This window comes from Plecotus auritus, assembly GCF_963455305.1.
Source record: "Plecotus auritus genome assembly, chromosome: 1".
NCBI lineage: Eukaryota > Metazoa > Chordata > Mammalia > Chiroptera > Vespertilionidae > Plecotus > Plecotus auritus.
Window position 1 is genome coordinate 223,728,762 of NC_137770.1, and position 20,159 is coordinate 223,748,920.

At 39.4% G+C, this 20,159-nt stretch overlaps 1 protein-coding gene across 2 annotated transcripts in view; it reads right to left on the minus strand.

The window, feature by feature from the left end:
- The window catches only part of KLHL5 (kelch like family member 5), an 89,325-nt gene that overhangs the window by 58,029 nt on the left and 11,137 nt on the right, over positions 1 to 20,159 (minus strand). The window contains exon 1 of one of the 2 annotated variants that reach the window (XM_080656495.1): positions 4,516 to 5,199. The exons of the other annotated variant lie outside the window; for it this stretch is intronic. Within the exon in view, the coding sequence (XP_080512621.1) occupies positions 4,516 to 4,898 (383 nt within the window). The 5' untranslated portion in view covers positions 4,899 to 5,199. Of the gene's footprint in view, positions 1 to 4,515; positions 5,200 to 20,159 lie in introns of those variants that run through there. 2 annotated transcript variants of the gene reach the window in all.

Below are 20,159 nucleotides of genomic sequence, written 5' to 3' on the forward strand. Positions count from 1 at the left end.
ATAAAGAGGTAATATGCAAATTGACAATCACACCCTCACAAGATGGCTACCTATGACCAGGCCAGCAGGGGGGTTAGTGAGGGACGACAAATGACTGAACAAGCAGATTGCGTGGGGTGACCAGGTCGGCAGGGGGGTTAGTGAGGGCCGACCAAACGACTGAACAGCAGGCTTTGTGGGGCAACCAGGCCAGCAGGGGGGTTAGTAGGGCCGACCAAACGACTGAACAGCAGGCTTTGTGGGGCAACCAGGCCAGCAGGGGGGTTAGTGAGGGACGACCAAATGACTAACAGCAGGTTGCATGGGGCAACCAGGCTGGCGGGGGGGCGGCAATAAGAGGCAACCAGGCCAGCGGGAGGGGGGAGTTAGGGGTGACCAGGCCGGCAGGGGGGCAGTTGGGAGCGATTAGGCTGGCATGGGGGGCAGTTGGGGGCAACCAGGCTGGCGGGGGGGGGGCAGTTAGGGGCAACCAGGCCAGCAGGGAGGGGGAAGTTGGGGGTGACCTGGACGGCAGCGGGGGGCAGTTAGGGGTGATCAGGCCAGCACGCAGAGGCAGTAAGGGGCGATCAGGCTGGTGGGGGGGGGCAGTTAGGGGTGACCAGGCAGGCAGGCAGGTAAGTGATTAGGAGCCAGCGGTCCCGGATTGTGAGAGGGATGTCCGACTGCGGGTGTAGGCCCGATCCCCAGGATTGGGCCTACACCGTCAGTCGGACATCCCCCGAGGGGTCCTGGATTGGAGAGGGTGCAGGCTGGGTTGAGGGGACCCCCCCCCCCCGCTCCGTGCACGAATTTCGTGCACCAGACCTCTAGTAAATAATAATAGCAGGGGAAATTGGGTGTGGGGTATATATGAAATCACCATATACTATCTTCACAATTTTTCTATACACCTAAAACTGTAATAAAAATATAAAATTTGTTTTTCTTAAGTGCAGTTTTATTTTACTTATGACCTTGATCAAGTTACTTAGCCTTTCTGTGCCTCATTGGCCTCACCTGTAAAGTTAGAATACAGGATGGGGAAAAGGAGGTTTACAGTTGTGGGTATGGAAAACTGTTTATTCTTGCACTATTATTTATTAGTTATTGTATTATTTTCTATATGAACAACTGTAAACCTACTTTTGCTCCATCCTATATAACAGGAGCAGTCTAACTCAGAAATCTGTTGTGAAGACTTAATGAGTTAATATACTAAAATGCTTAGAACAGTGCCTCACGGATAATAAGCATCAGTCAGTATTAACTGTATTATTTTATTTTTTGATATTTGTAAAGTACAGTAACATTTTATGCATATTGACTAAAAAATTGTCTGACATTAAAGTCTAACTTTACAAACAAAATTTTAAATGATTTCCCCCAGTTAAAAATGTCCAAAAATTACAGCTGTTAAAGCTGCCAAATCAAGGGAAGTGTAAACTGTGTTTGTATTATGGTCACATGGTGGGCCACGTGTAAACCTTGCTGACCCCGTTAAGAATTCATCATGAGTTAAGCTCTTAGGACCTATAGTTCACATGAAAGGTGATAACTTTGTCTAAAATTCTCATGGTGTAACATAAACTAAAGTTTGTATTTTAATACCAAAGTAATGATTTAGATGACTCCCATGGAGAAAAGGTGGTTAGGTTATAGACCCAAGATCAAAGTTAAAAGAAGAGGAACTTTTAAATCACTTAGATCTGTGGCAGCAGAAACTACCAGAAGCCTAAGTCTCAGGCAGATACTTCTCCTAGCTAGACTATAACTGATCAAACATATTAATAATGTTTGCTGCCTCCTAAGTCCTTATGATTCTGTGTATGTAAAACCACTCAGCGGCCTTCCCTTTTTCTAATAACTGAACATTTCAGTCTAAGTTTTGGGGTCTAAATAAAAAATATTACTGCCTAAATAAATTCTCCATGTATCTTATGTATTTCCCCATTATGTCTTTAATATTTTAAGATATCTATAGTATACTCAAATAAAATGTTTACTATATATTTATTATTTGCAAATATTGTATAAGAAAAAGAAACATTCCCAAGTTACATACAAAAATTTGATGAATATCAGTGTAGCTTCTTTTGACATTAACAGTGATAGTTTTTGATTTGCTTACAGTAGAAGAGCAACCACCTAGAGAGATGCTCACTTAACCAAAAAGCTAGGGCCAAATAAATGTATCCACCCTTATAACAAAAATCGAAGACTCAGAGCCAGAAGACTAAAAGAAGATGTGAGAATTAGATATATTTAATCTAGAAAAAATGGAGAAGTAAAAATATACACACAAATGACATTTCTAAAATCTAGATGTTTGTTTTATCCTTTTTTTGCAATAAGGTGTTAAGATAGAAATTTTAAAGCATTGGGAATATTAAATTGCTTTGACATATTTCCCCTTTACTAGTATATCTAAAAATCAGAGACATTTGAAGTACATTTTATTTTTGAAAAAGGAATTTTAGAAATAGTTTGGTTAATGTAGATGTGAACTGTTTACTCCCACTTTATTATTTACTTTATCAATCTTCTTGACTAAATTTTTTTAAACAATGACATTTATTTTAGATTTTTTAAAATGTCATTTTCTTATATTTACATCTCCTATAAATAGAAATATCAATTTTATAGTCTTGAAGTATGCACATAGCAATCTCAGTAAAAGGCAATCTTTTTCTTTCGTAATGAATATCCCAACAAGATGATATTTCAATATGGATACTAAAAAATAGATTAATTTAATTTCAATAATCATTAGTTAAGCAAACTACCTTTGTTGTAAGGAAGTAAATTATAGTAACCAATGTGTGTATAATCTTTCCAAGACTATACATGTATATAAATTTCATACACACATATGTAAAATCTCTCCAAGTAGTAGATACATGTTAAGATTTTTATAATTTATTCTGATAAATGAATGGTTTGTCTAATTTTGTTAAAATGTTGATACATTGCATTGATTTTTTAAATGGAAAGATGATTACTCTTTGGTTTTCCACAAAAATGATAAGCCCTGAACCTTTTACTATATAAATTATTCTCCTATGGCAACAAGTCTCAAAACAACCACCAACTCCCCCCCAATACAGCCCAAATCCCCCCAATTGAACAAACAAACCCAAAACAATGAAACCACATTAACTCAATTTATCTCCATATTAAAATTATTAGTTTCCTCTAATCTCAAGATAATGCCAAGTCACAAACTAATAAAAAATTTTTAAATTTTAAAGAAAGAAAAAAATTTTTTAAAAATTCAATATACTAGTTATCTATGTAAAGATATTCCCTTCTCTCCATTACACAAATGATAATAGGTGATTAGTCTATATTTATCACTATTCTGACACCACAGTTTATAATTCAATATTCTGAAGGTTAGAAGGGAAGGCAGTCAATATCCCTAAGTAAGATTTATTATCTTTTTTTCCTAAGTAAGATATATTTGAATATAAGAACTCATTTTGTCTCCATCTCCTATATTAATAATCAACATACAAATTACAAGTGTTATCAAAACCTGCAATGAGATTTTAAAAGAAAAATAATCCATAATCAAACTAAACAAATGATAAGCTATGTATGCCTTTAAATATTTTGAAATATTTGAGTGTAGATGAATCAGAAAGATGACTTTCATGTTCTAACTTGTATGTAATATTGTACAGTAGTTTATACTAGTTAATAAGAAAATCCATTTCAAAGATAAAACCAGGTTCCAAGGATGAATATGGATAAAGTCATTATGAAATTACCAATGTTTTATTTTCTCCCCTCAAACTCATTTCCCCTCCTCCTTGCCCTCTTTCACCAGCTGACCACAACTAGCCCTCCACATTCCTTTAAACTCTCCTGAAGGAATGTCCCTCATTTCCCTAAATGGCACAATTTTCAGTGAAGTGAAGGTAACAGGAATTAGTAGCTGTCATCTTAGAAAGAGACATGTTACTGTATTCTCTGTATTAGTCTGGAGAGCTGCAACATAGACAAGACAAAGAGATATAACCATAAAAAGACTATTGACAACTACATGGTTTTAAAAAAATTATTGACAACTACCGTGTTATCTCCTTATAAAACCTTTCATTTTCATTAAGATTTTAAAATGACTCTATAATATGTTGCAAACTAAAATGTCATAAAAAATTTATACACTAGAAATGTCTCTAATAGTTTTGCTATGATTAAGAAAGGTAAAAGGATGAAGCAAACTGCAAGGCAATGATGCATAAAACTGTTACTATATATTCTTTTCAAGGCAGAGCCAGATCTATATATGGAACACAAGATATTTAAAAAAGAATGCTATTTGTTGTCTTTATAATTTTACAGAATTAATATTAGAATATTTTTAAATCCCAGCAAAAGTTCCACATTTGCATACCAAGATATTATATATGTGTTTGCATGAGGTACATACATATATGTTCATAAATTTTAAATAATAATACTAAGTTATATTAAAACATTATAGAGAATATACCCCACCCCCCATTTCTAACAGTAAGAAAAATCATCGACCTGCATGAACTGGAATCAGATTCATTTTCTTCTTCACTAGTGCCATCATCCACTTCTGGTCTATCCAGCCAGTGTGCACCGCCACAATCTTCTGCTGTAAACTCAAATGCAGGGACTTCAGAGGTGGATGCCATTGGCCAAGAAGGTGAACTCTGAAAATCCAGTTGGCTGGACCTTCGGTAACCAATTGAAGCCAGAGGCAATTGTAGGCTACATGGATCTAAAAACTTTCTCCCACCGTTTGCTCCAGTCTGTCCTCGATTCCAAAATTCTCCCTGCTGGCTGTCAACTGTAGAATTAGGAGATGATGCTTGATGGCCAAACCACCTCCATCTGATTTTCAAAATCTGCTTCACATCAAACTCTTTACGAGAACCAGACATCCTCAGAGAAACCAAGTGATCGTCTAGGCAACGGGCAAAAAGCACTGCACACAAATCTGTGCATCCAACCAAGACAAGAGAAGTATATGCCCTGCTGTACACAATAAACAGGTTGAAAAGAAAATAAATCACATTCACATATATATCTACATTTACTTTTACACCACTATGTCAGATTATAAAGAACAAAGGATAATGAATAAAGATGAAACACGGTGGAACATTCCGTTCAATCAGAGCAAACTCATCCACCTATCCTGAAGCAGCTAGCCCACTTTCCTCTGCTCTCCTTTCCCATACTGACCATTAGCTCTTACAAACACTGACAGCATTCATTAAAGCCCTTTCAAATGCAGAACACTACCCCCTTTCCTTAAACCACAAATGACAGAGACAGAAAGCACTATCCCTCACAGTATCAGTCTCTGCTGCTTAGTATATTAACTCTTTTATTGCTGAAACAAGAAATTTATTCCAGAGCATTTTCCTTTGTACTTAAAAATCACTGTAAAACTAAAGTGTCTCTATTTTTACACTAAGTTCCTACACGAGATATCACAAAAGAATTGTTTTTTTAATAAGCATTTTTTAATTAGATGAGTTATAGTGGTTTTTCAAGCTGTGCTCTTTGGATGGGGGATGAGGAAGGAGGAATGGAACAAAAGGTGAGGTTCCAGTTTGTTGCTTTCCACCTCTATCTTCTCCCTTTAGGAAAGGAGTGTATTTAATTAATAGAGTAAGATTCTGCATAAGATTTCATTTGAGCAAAGAATAAGGAGAAAAAGTTTGAAACTACAAAGGATCAAAATATGGCAGTACTTATTCTTCAACTAAATAACATGAAGCTAATATTGCTCTAAAAATAGGATTGGACTATGATAATATCCAAATTTCTATGATATTACTTAGAAAAAGGAAAGTGTGGCTGAAGAAAGCTACCAAGGACTGGGATAGGACTATTTTGGGGGTGTACAGGCACCATAATGGTACCTTCTATTGTTAGCAAAACAAAACAATGGTCTAAACATGGTTACAATTAAGGCAAATTGATAAAGCAAATAAAAATCAATCAAATGCAAGCAAATTATAAAATACTAGAGGCCTGGGGCATGAAATTTGTGCACTGGGTGTGTGTGGGGGTGTCCCTTAGCCCAGCCTGCACCCTCTCCAATTTGGGACATCCCTCTCACAATCCAGGACTGCTGGCTTCTAACCGCTCACCTGCCTGATTGCCCCTAACCACTTCTGCCTGCCAGCCTGAACACCCCCTAACCGCTCCCCTGCCAGCCTGATTAACACCTAACTGCTCCCCTGCCGGTCTGATCACCCCCAACTGCCCTCCCCTGCAGGCCTGGTCCCCCCCAACTGCCCTCCCTTGTTAGCCTCATCTCACCCCCAGCAGCCCTCCCCTGCCAGCCTGATCTCGCCCCCAACTGCTTTCCCCTGCCGGCCTGATCGCCCCCAACTGCCCTCCTCTGCCAACATGATCGCCCCTTAACTGCCTGTGCCTGCCTGATCACCCCTAACTGCCCTCCCCTGCAGGCCTGATCTTGCCCCCAACTGCCCTCCTCCGCTGGCCAATTTGTTTCTGATTGGTCGGTTTCTATGCCAGTCAGCGTCAAAAGCTCCACCTCCTAGGCAGCCATTGGCTCCTCACAGTTGACCCAGATTTGGTTCTGATTGGTCGGTTTCTATGCCACTCAGTGTCTCTGGGCCTATCAACGGGGCCTGATCAGAAAGGTAGGGGTGATCAGCAGTCCCCGTGGAGGCCTGGAGAGAAATGGAGGTACGGCTGCTGACCAGGTCTGGAAAGAAAGAGAGAGAGAGGCAAGTGCTGATCAACAGCTGCCACAGAGTCTATGGATCAGACCCTGCTTCTCTCTTCAGGCCTCTCTCTGAGCCTGATTTGCAGCCCCCTCAGCAGTCAGTGCTGGGTCACTGTGCCTGCAGCCGCAGCAGTCAGTGCTGGGTTGCCATGGCAACCCAGCGCTGACTGCAGGACTGACTTCCAGTTGGTTGAGCCTCCTGGTCGTTGTGGATGTGATGGACCCAGGGTTTTTATATATTAGGATTGAGTGGTTACTGTGAGCAAGACACTTTACTAGGCATTGGGGAGGGGGAGCATAGATATATGCATCTTGGTTCCTACACTCAAAAATAATTATAACCAGTTATAGAAACAAAAATATTTGATAATTTAAATATAAAAAACATTTTTCAGGGTGCTCAATATCTAATACTATATCAAGTATTTTACTCAAAAGGCAATGCCTTTTATCAACTGACCAAGAAAAAAAAAAGCTGCTTTGGAGGCTTAAAATATATTTCAAGGCATATGTCTATATATCTTACCCTCACACAGCTCTTTAAGAGAATCAGAGTAGAGGCATGAAAAGCCATATACAATTTTGTGCTAAGTATTGTAGGACAAACCATAAACACTATAAAAAAGAGAAAGAAGATATCAGGATGGTGTGGGATGGTATGGGCCAGTTATATTAAAGAGAAGGCATCTAAGAGTAGGAAGAAGTTGAATAGGCAGAATGATGATAGATTTTACAAAGGAAGAAAGACATTTTTAAAAAAAGCATGAAGTGAGCACATTGACAAAGAAAGGGGGAAATATTACTTTACTCAGTCAGCCACACATACCTAATTAATTTTAAGTAGTACAGTTGGATAAATATGATGAGATAAAATGCCTTGAGCACAAAGCAAAGGTGTAAAGACTAGCAGGCAATACTAAATGGACTACCGAATAGAGCAGTGTTTTAGGAAATTAATTTGGCAGGAGTATGCAAGATGCATTAGAGTGAAATGACACTTCCCTTTCCTCACACCTCTGTCAGACTTCTAACTCCACTCTACCTATCCAACTTTATTTCCAACATAGACATACCACTTCATCTGTCAAGGTAGAGTCTAATTATGTTTCTCCCTCTTTTATATGCTGTTTGTGTCTCAATTTCTGTTTTTTTAAAATATATTTTTATTAATTGCAGAAGGGAGATGGAGAGAGATACAAACATCAATGATGAGAATCACTGATTGGCTGCCTCCTGCACAATCCCCCACTGGGGATCGAGCTAGCAACCCAGGCATGTGCCCTAACTGGAAATTAAACTGTGATCTCTTGGTTCATAGGTGGACACTCAACCACTGAGCCACAATGGTTGGGCCCAATTTCTGTGGAATCCTACTCATCCTTTAAGGCTCAGCACAGATATTACAATTCTTAGAAATATTTCAATTACTCCAACAGTGTGGTTCTCAACAAGAATAGCACCAACACCAACACCCCCCGCATCCCAAAAGGGGTGCTGGAAGTTGGGGCTGGAATTTTAGTTGTTGGAATGACTGAAGTGTGATATAGGCATTGAGTGGGCAGGGCCCAGAGATGGTAAGTATCTTGCAAAGCATGGTATATAGACCCACACAATAAAGAATTGCCATTGCAGTAGTTCATAATGATCTTGCCATCATTGTCTTCATTCAAATAACTATTTACCAAGCATTTATATGTACAAAGCACCACAAGAAATGGAAAAATGAGTAACAGATTTTTTAATCTGTTATTCCTCATCCAAAGATATTTTTTTCCATTGATTTTTTTTTTAAGAGAGTAGAAGGAAGAGAGGGAGAAGAGTGAGAGACAAAGAGAGGGGGAGAGAGAAGGAGAGTGAGAAGAAAGACAAAGCAACTGGTTGCCTCCTGCAGGTGTCCCTGAAACCCTTCAGTTCATGGGCCGATGCTCCAACCCCTGAGCACACTGCCCAGGGCAGATTTCTTTTTACTTTTTGTTAATTCTCATGGGAGTATATTTTTTCCATTGATTTTTTAGAGAGAGTGGAAGGGAGGGGGCAGGGGAAGAGAGAGACAGACAGAGAGAGAGAGAGAGAGAGAGAGAGAGAGAAAGAGAGATATTGATTGGTGCCTCCCACACATGCCCCAACCAGGGCCAGGGATTGAGCCTGCAACTGAGGTATATGCCCTTGATCGGAATTGAACCCATGACCCTTTAGTGCAAGGGCTGGTGCTCTGTCCACTGAGCTACACCAGCCAGGGCAAATCTTTTTTTTTAAAGAGGTTTTAAACTTACACTCTGGCAGAGAAAAGGATAATTAAATGAACATTATAAATGAAGACTATATTTTGATAAATACAATTTTATATAAATATAGCTTTTAATTGGATTTAATCTATCAATGTGAGAGCATTTATCAGAGATTCTACTTACAATGTGCTAGCTCCAATAGCTAGAAGTGATTTTAATTGTACGGTTGTTTGGTTGACTGTTGAGGCCTGAACTCTAGAGTGAATTTCATTAAAGACCACTGAGATGCCAGACACTTCTCAATATAACACAGAGGAGAAATCCAAACACTTAAGGAGATGTGAATGTTAAAATATTAAACCATGCCCCCACTTCCAGGAGGGCCCAAAGACCCTTTACACCACGGTATTAAGATATACATTAAATATGACCTCTTTAATGTAGTAGCTGTTCTGAATAGTTTAGAGATGCAGGTGAGATTAGCCATTGAAATAGGCTCTTTGATTTTAAAGGGAGTTCAACCAGGATCTCAGGTTGTCAAAGACCAAGTAGCAGCATTTAACCACTACTGCCATGATCATGGATTCAGTCACACACACACACACACATTTAAATATATACATATATATGTGTGTGTACATATATATATATATATTTAAGTATATATATATATATTTTTAAACCCAAACTTTTGTATCAATTGACTTATATTGTATGCTTTTTAAAATGTGACCTTTATTTTGCCAATCCTCTTCCATTCATTCTCCCTAGTAATCAATATTGACAGGCTGGTGTAAAGCCTTTCACATCTTTCTTCATGTGTAAAAAGCATATACAAACTTATATATACATATATAGGAGTTTTGTTACTGTTTTATAATAGAGACATTGTATTATATATATCTCTCTTCAGCATTTTGCTTTTCTCAATTATATACATACTAGAGGCCTGGTGCATGAGATTTGTGCACCGGGGGCGGGGCAAGGTCCCTCAGGCCCGCATGCTCCCTCTCACAGTCTGGAAGCCCTCGGGAATGTCTCACTGGCAGCCTTAGCACTGCTGTGGAGGCAGGAGAGGCTCCAGCCACTGCTGCTGCGCTCGCCAGTATTGAGCCGGCTTCTGGCTGAGCGGCCCTCCACCTGTGGGAGCGCACTGACCACCAGGGGGCAGCTCCTGCATTGAGCATCTGCTCCCTGGTGGTCAGTGCGCGTCATAGTGACCAGTCGTTCTGCCGTTTGGTTGATTTGCATATTACCCTTTTATTATATAGGATATATATACATATATATATGAACTAATAATCTTTTTAACAGTTGCATAATATTTCATAAATGTAAAATACAATTTATTAAATTATCTCATTGCTAATGGGCATTTGAGTTGATTTCAGGTTTTTGTTTTATGTTATTAAAACAATGTTGAAATAAAAATATGTGTGAGGATTTTATGTCTATGGAATTTATCCCAAGGAATAGAATTTCTAGGTTGAAGGTATGTGTAGTTTATATTTAAATACATAGTTTACTTTCCTAAAACTCACATTTCCAAAACTAAAGTGAGTTTATCCTTCTAATCTCTTTTCTTAGGCCCAACAGTCAACAATGAGTATTATAATTATTTTAACTCCAGATGACTACTGGGCTTGGGAATATTTTCATAGGCTATTGGCTGATTTGACTTCTAGTTTTCTTCTTTTTAAAAAAAATGTTTTTTTATTGATTTCAGAGAAAGGAAGGGAGATGGAGAGATTGAAACATCAATGATGAGAGAGACCCATTGATTGGCTGCCTCCTGCATGCCTCCTACTGGGGATCGAGCCCGCAACCTGGGCATGTGCCCTTGAACGGAATCGAACCTGGGACCCTTCAGTCCACAGGCCGATGCTCTATCCATTGAGCCAAACTGGATAGGGTACTTGTAGTTTTCTGAACTATGTATTTATGCTGTGTTTTTTCCTTATCACTATCTAGATGCTCTTTCTATATTACAAATATTAACTCTGCCTTATTTTGCAAATAATTTAAATTCATATGTAACAAACTAAGGATCCTAAGATAGCTACAGAGGTTAAAAAGTATATTTCTAGTCAAGTTGGAACTCTGAGTATTATAAAAGCCCCCTTGCCAGATGAAACCTATAGTTGGTTCATCAAATGAAAAAGTCAGTACAGGTATCCCCCAGTTTTTAAAAGGTCACCTCATGCCACTTTCCCTTTCATGAAAGATCTACATTAGAACCTAATTTAGCTAACTGAAAGAGATGTGAAGAGGATTTTCACTTTTACAGAGAAAGGTAAGAAACAGCATTCAGCATTTGTTTGGCTGCAGGCAGTTATAAGGCAGCGGCACCTCCGGCAGCGAGCGTGGCACTACACGCTCTTCCCCAGGTCACTACACTTAGCATCTCAGCATCAAGCTGCCAGGGCTGTGAGCTGGGTCTGTGAGCATCTGTACTTTATCTCGGTTTGCTTTGTGCATTCCTGCTTTCCCTATATGTTAGTGTTATTTTAGGTTTTTATGTGTTATTTGGTATGATTTGGTGAGTTATTTTTTTGGATACAAATGAATGGTAATTGCTTCTTTGCCTTATGCCAGCGATTTTCATCCTTTTTCAGCTCATGGCACACATAAACTAATTACTAAAATTCTGCAGCACACCAAAAAATATATTTTTGCTGATATGACAAAAAATAGGTATAATTTTGATTCATTTACACTGGACAGTTATTGTTATCACTTTTTGTGTTGTTTTTTGTTGTAGTTGTTATTAATCCTCACTCAAGGATATTTTTTTCATTGATTTAGAGAATGGGAGGGAGGGAGAAGAGAGAGGAAGAGCGGAAGAGAGAGATTGATGTGAGAGAGATACATTGATTCGTTGCTTCCTGCACATGCCCCGGCTGGGGCCGGGGATCGGACTTGTAACCCAGGAATCGAACCTGTGACCCTTCAGTGTGCAGGCTGACACTCTTTCCACTGAGCAACACTGGTGAGGGCTGCTGTTATCATTTTTTTATTTGATAATCTAAGGGAAAAGAGGTCAGGGCCCCTGACAAAATAGTCAGGTATTGCATGTTTTAAAAATTCTTGTGGCTGCCATTTCAGCTTAGAAAGGTTTCATAGGATATGCTCTACTTTTGGATAGCAGGGAAAGCCTGTAATTGTAAAAATTATTTTTACATATCATTAAAGATTTTATTATAATTTAAACACACGTTTAATTTAAATACACGTTTATTCACTAATTTTTTCATATAGGGTCCATGCTTTGTTTGATATGGGCCTCCTAATGAGTTTGGGTCCTCTTTATTATATAAGCCATGTCCACAATGATCTATCATCTATTTTCACTTACAGTTTCTGTAAATGGAGAAAGAACTTAAAAGTACTTCTGAAAGAATATGAATACAGAATCCATTAGACCAGTAGTCTGTCCACCATGAGATAAAAACCTTGGGCCAGATATAAATTAATGCACTGCCTACTTCAGGAGAAGTAAGGTTTTAACCATGCATGGGGAAAAAAAAGTCAGCTGAACTAAACAGTGTGCTTAGTGATGTAGTTAATTTACATTCCGGTGTGAGCTCCTTATTTCCTTGAGAACCACTAATACTGTAAACACCACTTGGCTAGCTGGTCCCTGGATACTTTGACAGGCACTGCTTTGGACTTCGATGATTCCCCGCCCCCATCTCTTATCCAATTTGATAGTAAATTTGTTAATAACTCAGTTATAGTAATTAAGCATTCAGCTTAATTTTCAAAGAAAGAATTCTCCTTTCTTTATGCTCATTAATTTACATGTTTATTCATGTTTTATAATTATTATAACAAGCATAACGGTTAAAAACAGGTTTCTGAATAAACACAACTAACTTCTGGCAAGTACCTGCAGGCCTACTACAGAGCAGCCTACTTAGCCATGAGTGTTCAGTTGGCCCTTGGGATAAGTCAGTACATTTAACAGAGGAAAGAGAAGCATTAGGTTAGAGCTATGAGTCTTCAGAAGTAGTTGGTGAAGAGATCTTCTGCTATCATTTCCCCACATTATCACTTATTAATGGTAGCCTAAGTGATACAGCAGAAAGAGCCCAATAGCTCAATCACTGACTAGCTCACTGCATAATTGGGCAAATCACGTTTTCTTGATCTTTAGTTTACTGTTCAGTAAAATGGGATTAAGTAAGTAGCATGTGCAAGTACTGAGTAAAGAACTGGATTTGTAACAGCAGCTAGTATTTCCTAAGTGCCTAAATGAGCAAGGTACTATGTGAAATACTTTACATTGAGGCATTTAGTTGTCACAAAACTCGGGCAAACGGGGTGATTCCCCTCCCCCTTACAGATAAGGACACTGAAGCGAAGTGAGGTTACATATCTAGTGAATAGCAGGGTTCATTATGAACCAGAACTGAATCTAAGGACCATATACTTGCAAGTACACACACTGCTTCTTGCTTTCAAAGAATTCTCATTTGCAACTCACAGCCACCTTGTAAGGAGGCAGGGTAGTGAGGAAGCACATTCAGAGGCTAGTTGACTAGTACAAGGTTAGACATCTAGGACAGGGCAGTAGAGCAGACTTAAATTCTTTACCAATAAGATCTGACCAAAGTTAAAGCAAATAAGGCACTAAAAAGAAGGAAAAAACACAGAGCAATTAAAGGACGCATCACTCCTAATATAACAAATACTGTTAAGTTCATCATAATTAAATATCAAAATGGCATTTATTCACCAAGTACAAGTGCCTTAGAGATTTTCACCCACTTGGCATCCTCCCAGTTTCTGTCACTATTTCTTTGGGCCAGTGCTGAGCCACATTAACATTAAAAGAACCTTTTCATCCCTCAAATGTCTATCAGTTCTAATATCCAGTTATAGAGCAAGCAACATTGAAAAAATCAGCTAATATTCTATGGCCTTTTTAGCCCCAAACTCATCTATAAAAGTCATCACAGCTGATACTATGAAGGCCATAACATGATTATAACAAAATATTTACTTTTAAAAATAGCCCTTTGACTTGATGAAAGGTAAAAGAGACTTCCTTGCCACCCATGCCTTAGATTTTTGTGAATTTAAGTACACATTTGCTGTAGCACAAGGATGAGAACTGTTAATATCGTAACGACAGTGAACCACAGCTAAATTTCCTGTTTGGCATGTGCGGAGACACCCAACTGTCTTATGTGTAATAAAAAGTAATAGTGTGGATAAACGTAATTTTGTCTTTTACTGACCTGAACCAAATCCAGCAAGTGTTTGTCTTCTGTGCAGCTTTATGGCGATGAGGGGAGAAAAGTAATCAATCAGTACTCTCTAGACACAAATATAATCAAGCAAAATTGCCTGAGTTCTCTGCACCCATAATAAGCCATTCACAGATCAACTTAATTCTGCTGCAGGACCAATCATTTTTTTATAAATTGTATATTTATATTAGAACAGTGTAAGTCGGGTAAGGAAAGAGTCTAAAGGGCAATGTAAGCAATAGAAGAAAAATGTGAAGCACTCTGTTTCTTAGCTGCTTGTAATTAGAAATAGTTAATCACTACAAATGTTAATTAAACCTGTTAACCATTAAAGAAACTCCCTGGCTTGCCCTAAAACTAAACCTAAAAACAAACCAAACATACCGCATTTTTCCGTGTATAAGACGCCCCCATGTATAAGACGCCCTCCACTTTTCCAACCCAAAATTAAGAAATCAATATTTTAAACATTTTGCTGGTTTTCCTCTTAAGGCCTTCTTCTTTTTTGGCATCTTAAGGAGTTGTTCTTCCTGTTTTCTCCACTGTCTGATCATACACTCAGTGGGAAGAGGTCCAAATTGTCTCTCTGCAGCTCTATTTCCATGCTCTTTTGCATAGCTGATTACATTCAGTTTGAATTTTGCAGAGTAAGACAATCACTTACCAGTATTATCTTTTTATTTTTTGACATCTTTATGAGCTCAGAACACTCAGGTCCCTGTTGCATCTGCACACTCTCCACCTCCACCTCCAATTATGGCTCATAACAATGGGCCGTAACAATAAGGCTTAGTAACAATAAGGCTCGTGATTGGAGAAAGCCTGTTTGACAAGGTATAGGCAGCTATGCACCCACGGCTCCCTCCTCGGCTGACTTCCGTGTATAAGATGCCTCTCGATTTTCAGTCTAACTATTTTAGAAAAAAATAGCATCTTACACACAGGAAAATACGGTATCCACTGAAAGACTGTTCTATCCTTTAACTCCAGCAAAAAACAAAATGAGGGCTGCTAGTGAGTCAAATGAGATCAGTGGAGGCCAGAATTTCTTAGTGTTAATCCATGGTTCTTAGGAGGCAGTTCAGAATAGTCCTCCCAAACTCTCAATCTCCAACGGTGGGGGGAGCAATACATTTAGAAGGACGAGCTGATCCAGGCCCCTCCAAAGGACCAGGCTGAATCTGTCCAGCAATTCTAAACTCCTATAGAGCACAGAATTGAGTAGTCATTCTTTCTGCTTATAGAAGAAATATCTCCCCCCCACAAAGCAAATATTAAGTATAAATGAGCAACCAGCCTCAAGTCTAAATCCTCTCTCATCCACTCTCCACTATAGTCAAAACAACCTTCCAAAGTGCAATTCTTGACCACATCACTCTTAAAACTTGTATTTTTTGTTCTCAATCACCTACACGATAAAGAAATGTCAAGATCTTTAATATGGAATTCAGTGTTTTTAACAATCTAGAAGTCTTTGTCTACCTTTCCAGCCTTACCTTCCTCTCAACCCCTCTTCCTATGTCACACTTTTCCCGCCATAGTTAACACACTACATCAAAGGAAACAAAATGTATATTATTGAATAATTCCCAAATGAAAAGGACTATGGAAGGTACTGTGGAAAATACAAATATGAGTAGAGTTAAAATCTTTTCTTTTTCTGCATTTAACCTTCAATTAGTTAACTCAGGTCTGATGGAAGTAGGTATGCCACCTATGCTACTAGGCAACATTGCTTATAGTAAAAATGATTAGTAAAATTTGCATCTTGACTCAGAGAACTATAAATAAAACTATAAATACCTGCTAGGAAGCCACAGCTTTGACTTCCCTGAGCGTGATGGCTCTTGTAACTGGCATATCGCTTTCAGGGACCCTGGAAGCTAAGTCCATGGAGTTGTGGAAGACATACTGTCTTCTGTGGGACTTGAGGTTTCTAAAGCCAGTGTGGCTCCCACACCTACCCGATGTGAGCTTTGTCTCCTTGCACTTGAGCTTTCACTTGACAGGATGTCTCCTAGAGAGCTACAGGAACTGCTTATAGGGATTGTTGTAAGGAGCACAACCCCTGATGAGGGACAGGGCTGCTGCCCTGCTGGCAAGCTGTGGTTCATGTCTGATATCCTTCTGAGCAAACAAGCCTATGGTAGCTTTATGAGCCTGAATGTTTTTAGTTGAACCTAAGAAGACTCGTTCATCTGCACAGCAACAAGAATATAAGAATATCTTAGAATGACAGTCCAGATATTCTGAAGTTTGAAACCAAACTCCTTCCCTTCCTTGTTTGCTCTTTTAGTCTAACATATATCCCTGACAAATCCACCTAACCCCATACACAGCTTTTACTCACCTTTCTCTGTTGTCATCTTTTTGTTGTTGTTGTTGTTGTTTTTCTTCTGGGGATTCCCTTTTCTAGGTAACATCAACTAATTCCCTATAGTCCATCTCCTCAGCCATCTGCTGAGGTGAAGCTATGGATATTTTTCAACGAGGAAGAAAGGAGATATAGCATAGGTGAGGAATGCAAGGAAATGCTGCTAGATAAGCTAAATACACACAGCTTCCAGAAAAAGAATGGGAATTTATTGAGAGAAAAATAACTTAAGTTGGTGGGGAGATATGGCAATAGAATGCTAAAGTGTAAAATGTCCAGATAGAGTGTCTTGCGTTCCTCTAGTCTGCAGCGGTCACCAAACTTTTGGACCTCAAGGACCACCAGTGGTCCACAGATCACCGGTTGGCGACCGCTGGTCTAGACCACTTTGGATGGTAGAAAACAGCAGAGCAAAGCAGTTTATTAAGTGCTCCTTTCTTCCTGCATTATTAGCCACGGGAGAAGCCAGGGAGCCCTGTATCAGCATCTAAAGCAGATGACTTGTAAAAATTCCACAGTTTAGGACTCTATATACCTAGGGAGAGGGAGAAGGGATGGATGAAAGGATTAGAATGGAGGCGGCGCCTGCCAGGGTTCAGGGAGGAGATATTGTTGCTACAAGTCAGCTCCAGTTCCACCTTCTTATCTTTATTATCTTAATTAGCCTGTCCCTCTAGATTCTAGAGTCTGAATATGCAAGCTGATGTTAACTGTGTAGTAGAACTTTCAACTGGCATCGTAGGTTTCTTCAATCCCAAACTAGTACAACTGCCTCTTGCTCTATTACATACAAAGTTGCCAATTATCCTAACTTGTGATACATTATTTCCAAACTCTGATAGTGATTAATTTAAGAACTAACCAAGATGTGGCATTTAGAAAAAATATAATTCTTCTGTAATTGCTAGAGACTGTAGTTTCCTTTAATTGTGAGCTCTTGGGTTAAAACACCCATTTAAAAGCAAAAGCCAGTCAACACATTAAAAGAGGAATGAAGTATAGGCACAGAGAGAAACACTGGCAAGAAATCATACAGACCTGGAGAGAAAACACAGACCCAGCTCCTAACTTTCTGTTATTGATGACAATTGCCTCTGAAATTCAGATGTACTTCCTGCCCTTGGACTCTGTGACATAAAGCTATATCCCTCTTCTAACAAAACACTTTTTTTTTTTTTTTTTTTTTTTTTGCTTAAGCTAGTTTAAGTAATATTGTGTAACTTGTCACCAAATAATTCCTAAGACCAAAAAGGGACAAAGTGCCACAATGCATATATACATAATCCACTTTTATCATATTGAAAGATTCTGTTAATTATATTATTTTAAAGAGAAGGAAGAGAGAGGACTTAATTATAGCTATTGTCTATTGGGGTTATAAACTTTCCATTCATCTTTTTAACCTCATAGAATCTAACACAGTGCCTTCTACACATTACATTGAACCAAATGTCTATTGAATGAACATATAATTCAAAAAGAACAAAATCCACTTGGCTAAAATAGTACACCTTACTTCTTTCAAAAAGATTTCATTTGACTTGTTTGACCAATGAAATGGCAGTGGCCCCTGATTCTATTATATTCAACAGTTTATTCTGTTCCTCAGATTTTTAATTCACTTGATTTTTAGGTTCACTTGTTGATAGATATGTATTTGTTGTTCATAATTTTTATCTTTACTTTTTTCTTCTTCCTCTTCTTAAAGAATACCTTTCAGCATTTCATATAATACTGGTTTGGTGGTGATGAACTCCTTTAGCTTTTTCTTATTGTGAAGCTCTTTATCTGACCTTCAATTCTGAATGATAACTTTGCTGGGTAGAGTAATCTTGGTTGTAGGTTCTCGCTTTTCATCACTTTGAATATTTTCTTGCCACTCCCGTCTGGCCTGCATAGTTTCTGTTGAGAAATCAGCTGACAATCGTATGGGTGCTCCCTTGTAGGTAATTAACTGTTTTTCTCTTGCTGCTTTTAATATTCTCTCTTTGTCTTTTGCCCTTGGCATTTTAATTATGATGTGTCTTGGTGTGGTCCTCTTTGGATTCCTCTTGTTTGGGGTTCTGTGCACTTTCTGGACTTGTAAGTCTATTTCTTTCACCAGATGGGGGAGTTTTCAGTCATTATTTCTTCCAATAGGTTTTCAGTATCTTGCTCTCTCTCTTCTTCTGGCACCCCCATAATTCTGATGTTGGTACGCTTGAAGTTGTCCCAGAGGCTTCTTACACTATCTTCAACTTTTTGGATTCTTTTTTCTTTTCTGGTTGAGTGTTTTTTGCTTCGTTTTTCAAATCTTTGACTTGATTCTTGCGTTCCTCTAGTCTGCTGTTGGGTCTCTGTATAATGTTTTTTATTTCAGTCAGTGTATGTTTAATTTCTAGTTGGTCCTTTTTCATATCCTCGAGGGTCTTGCTAAATTTATCGGCCTTTTCTAGGATATTCTTGAAAAGCCTTATAACCATGGTTTTGAATTCTATATCCAGTCGTTTGTTTTCCTCCATTTCTTTCGTTTGTGATTTGTTTCTTTGCCTCCACATTTTTGCTGCTTCCCTGAGTTGGTAGGGTAGCTTTGTGTGCTATGTGTCCTATATGGCCCAGTGGGTCGGCCTCCCCAGTTAACCTGAGGTGGACACTCTTGGTGCACCCCTTTGTGGACTGTGTGTACAGCCTTGTTGTAGTTAAGTCTTGATTGTTGTTGGTATCACTGGGAGGAATAGACCTCCAGGCCAGTTGGCTGTGAGGATCAGCTGTGTCTACACTGGGAGAAGTTCGGTGCTGGAGACAGCCTTATAGGATTAGACTTGCAAAATTGCAGAAGCCTCTGTGCTCAGCTTGGATGGGGCGGAGTCTCAGGGCGGAGCAGTCTTGGCTTCCCGTCAGCCCTGCCCTTGCGTGCGCGCCTCCAGATCTCTGCCTTCCGAGACTCCCCTGAGTTTCCACCTGACAGTCCAGATTCCCCCCGTAAGAGCGTGGGTCCCCAGGGGCTCACCCGGAACTGGGGTTCAGTGCAGTTGGAACTAGGGTTCAGTGAAGTCAGGAGCTTCCGACTCCCTTCCGCTAGGGAATGCCTGCAGCAACCTCCGCATTCAGTTTTCTCTGCGAGTATTCATGTGTGCGCGCATGCCTCCAGACCCGCCGCGGCTCCCCAGGGTCTCTGAGTCTCCATGTGCCTTTCTATCTACCTGACAGTCCAGACTCCCCCTGTATGAGCCTGGGTCCATGGGGTTTCACCCGGAACTGGGGTTCAGTGCAGTCAGGGCTTCCTTTCCCCTCCCACCAGAGAAAGTCAGCCAGGCACTCAGTCACCCTTCCTCTTTGTGTGCATCTCCGTACCTCAGCCCTTTGCCCCTCCTCTGATTTTCCGTGAGCTTTCCTCTTTCCTTCTAGTTGTAGAATTTCCACTCAGCCAGCCTTCCTGTGGTTCTGAATGATGTCCGTTCTGTCTTTTGGTTGTAGTTTTGAAATTGTTGTGCGAGGCAGCAGTTTAGGTGCTTACCTATGCCGCCATCTTGGTTTCTCCCCCCAACCCCTCCCTTTGAATAAGCCAATGTTTTCGTAAGCAATTTGATTAAGTCTTC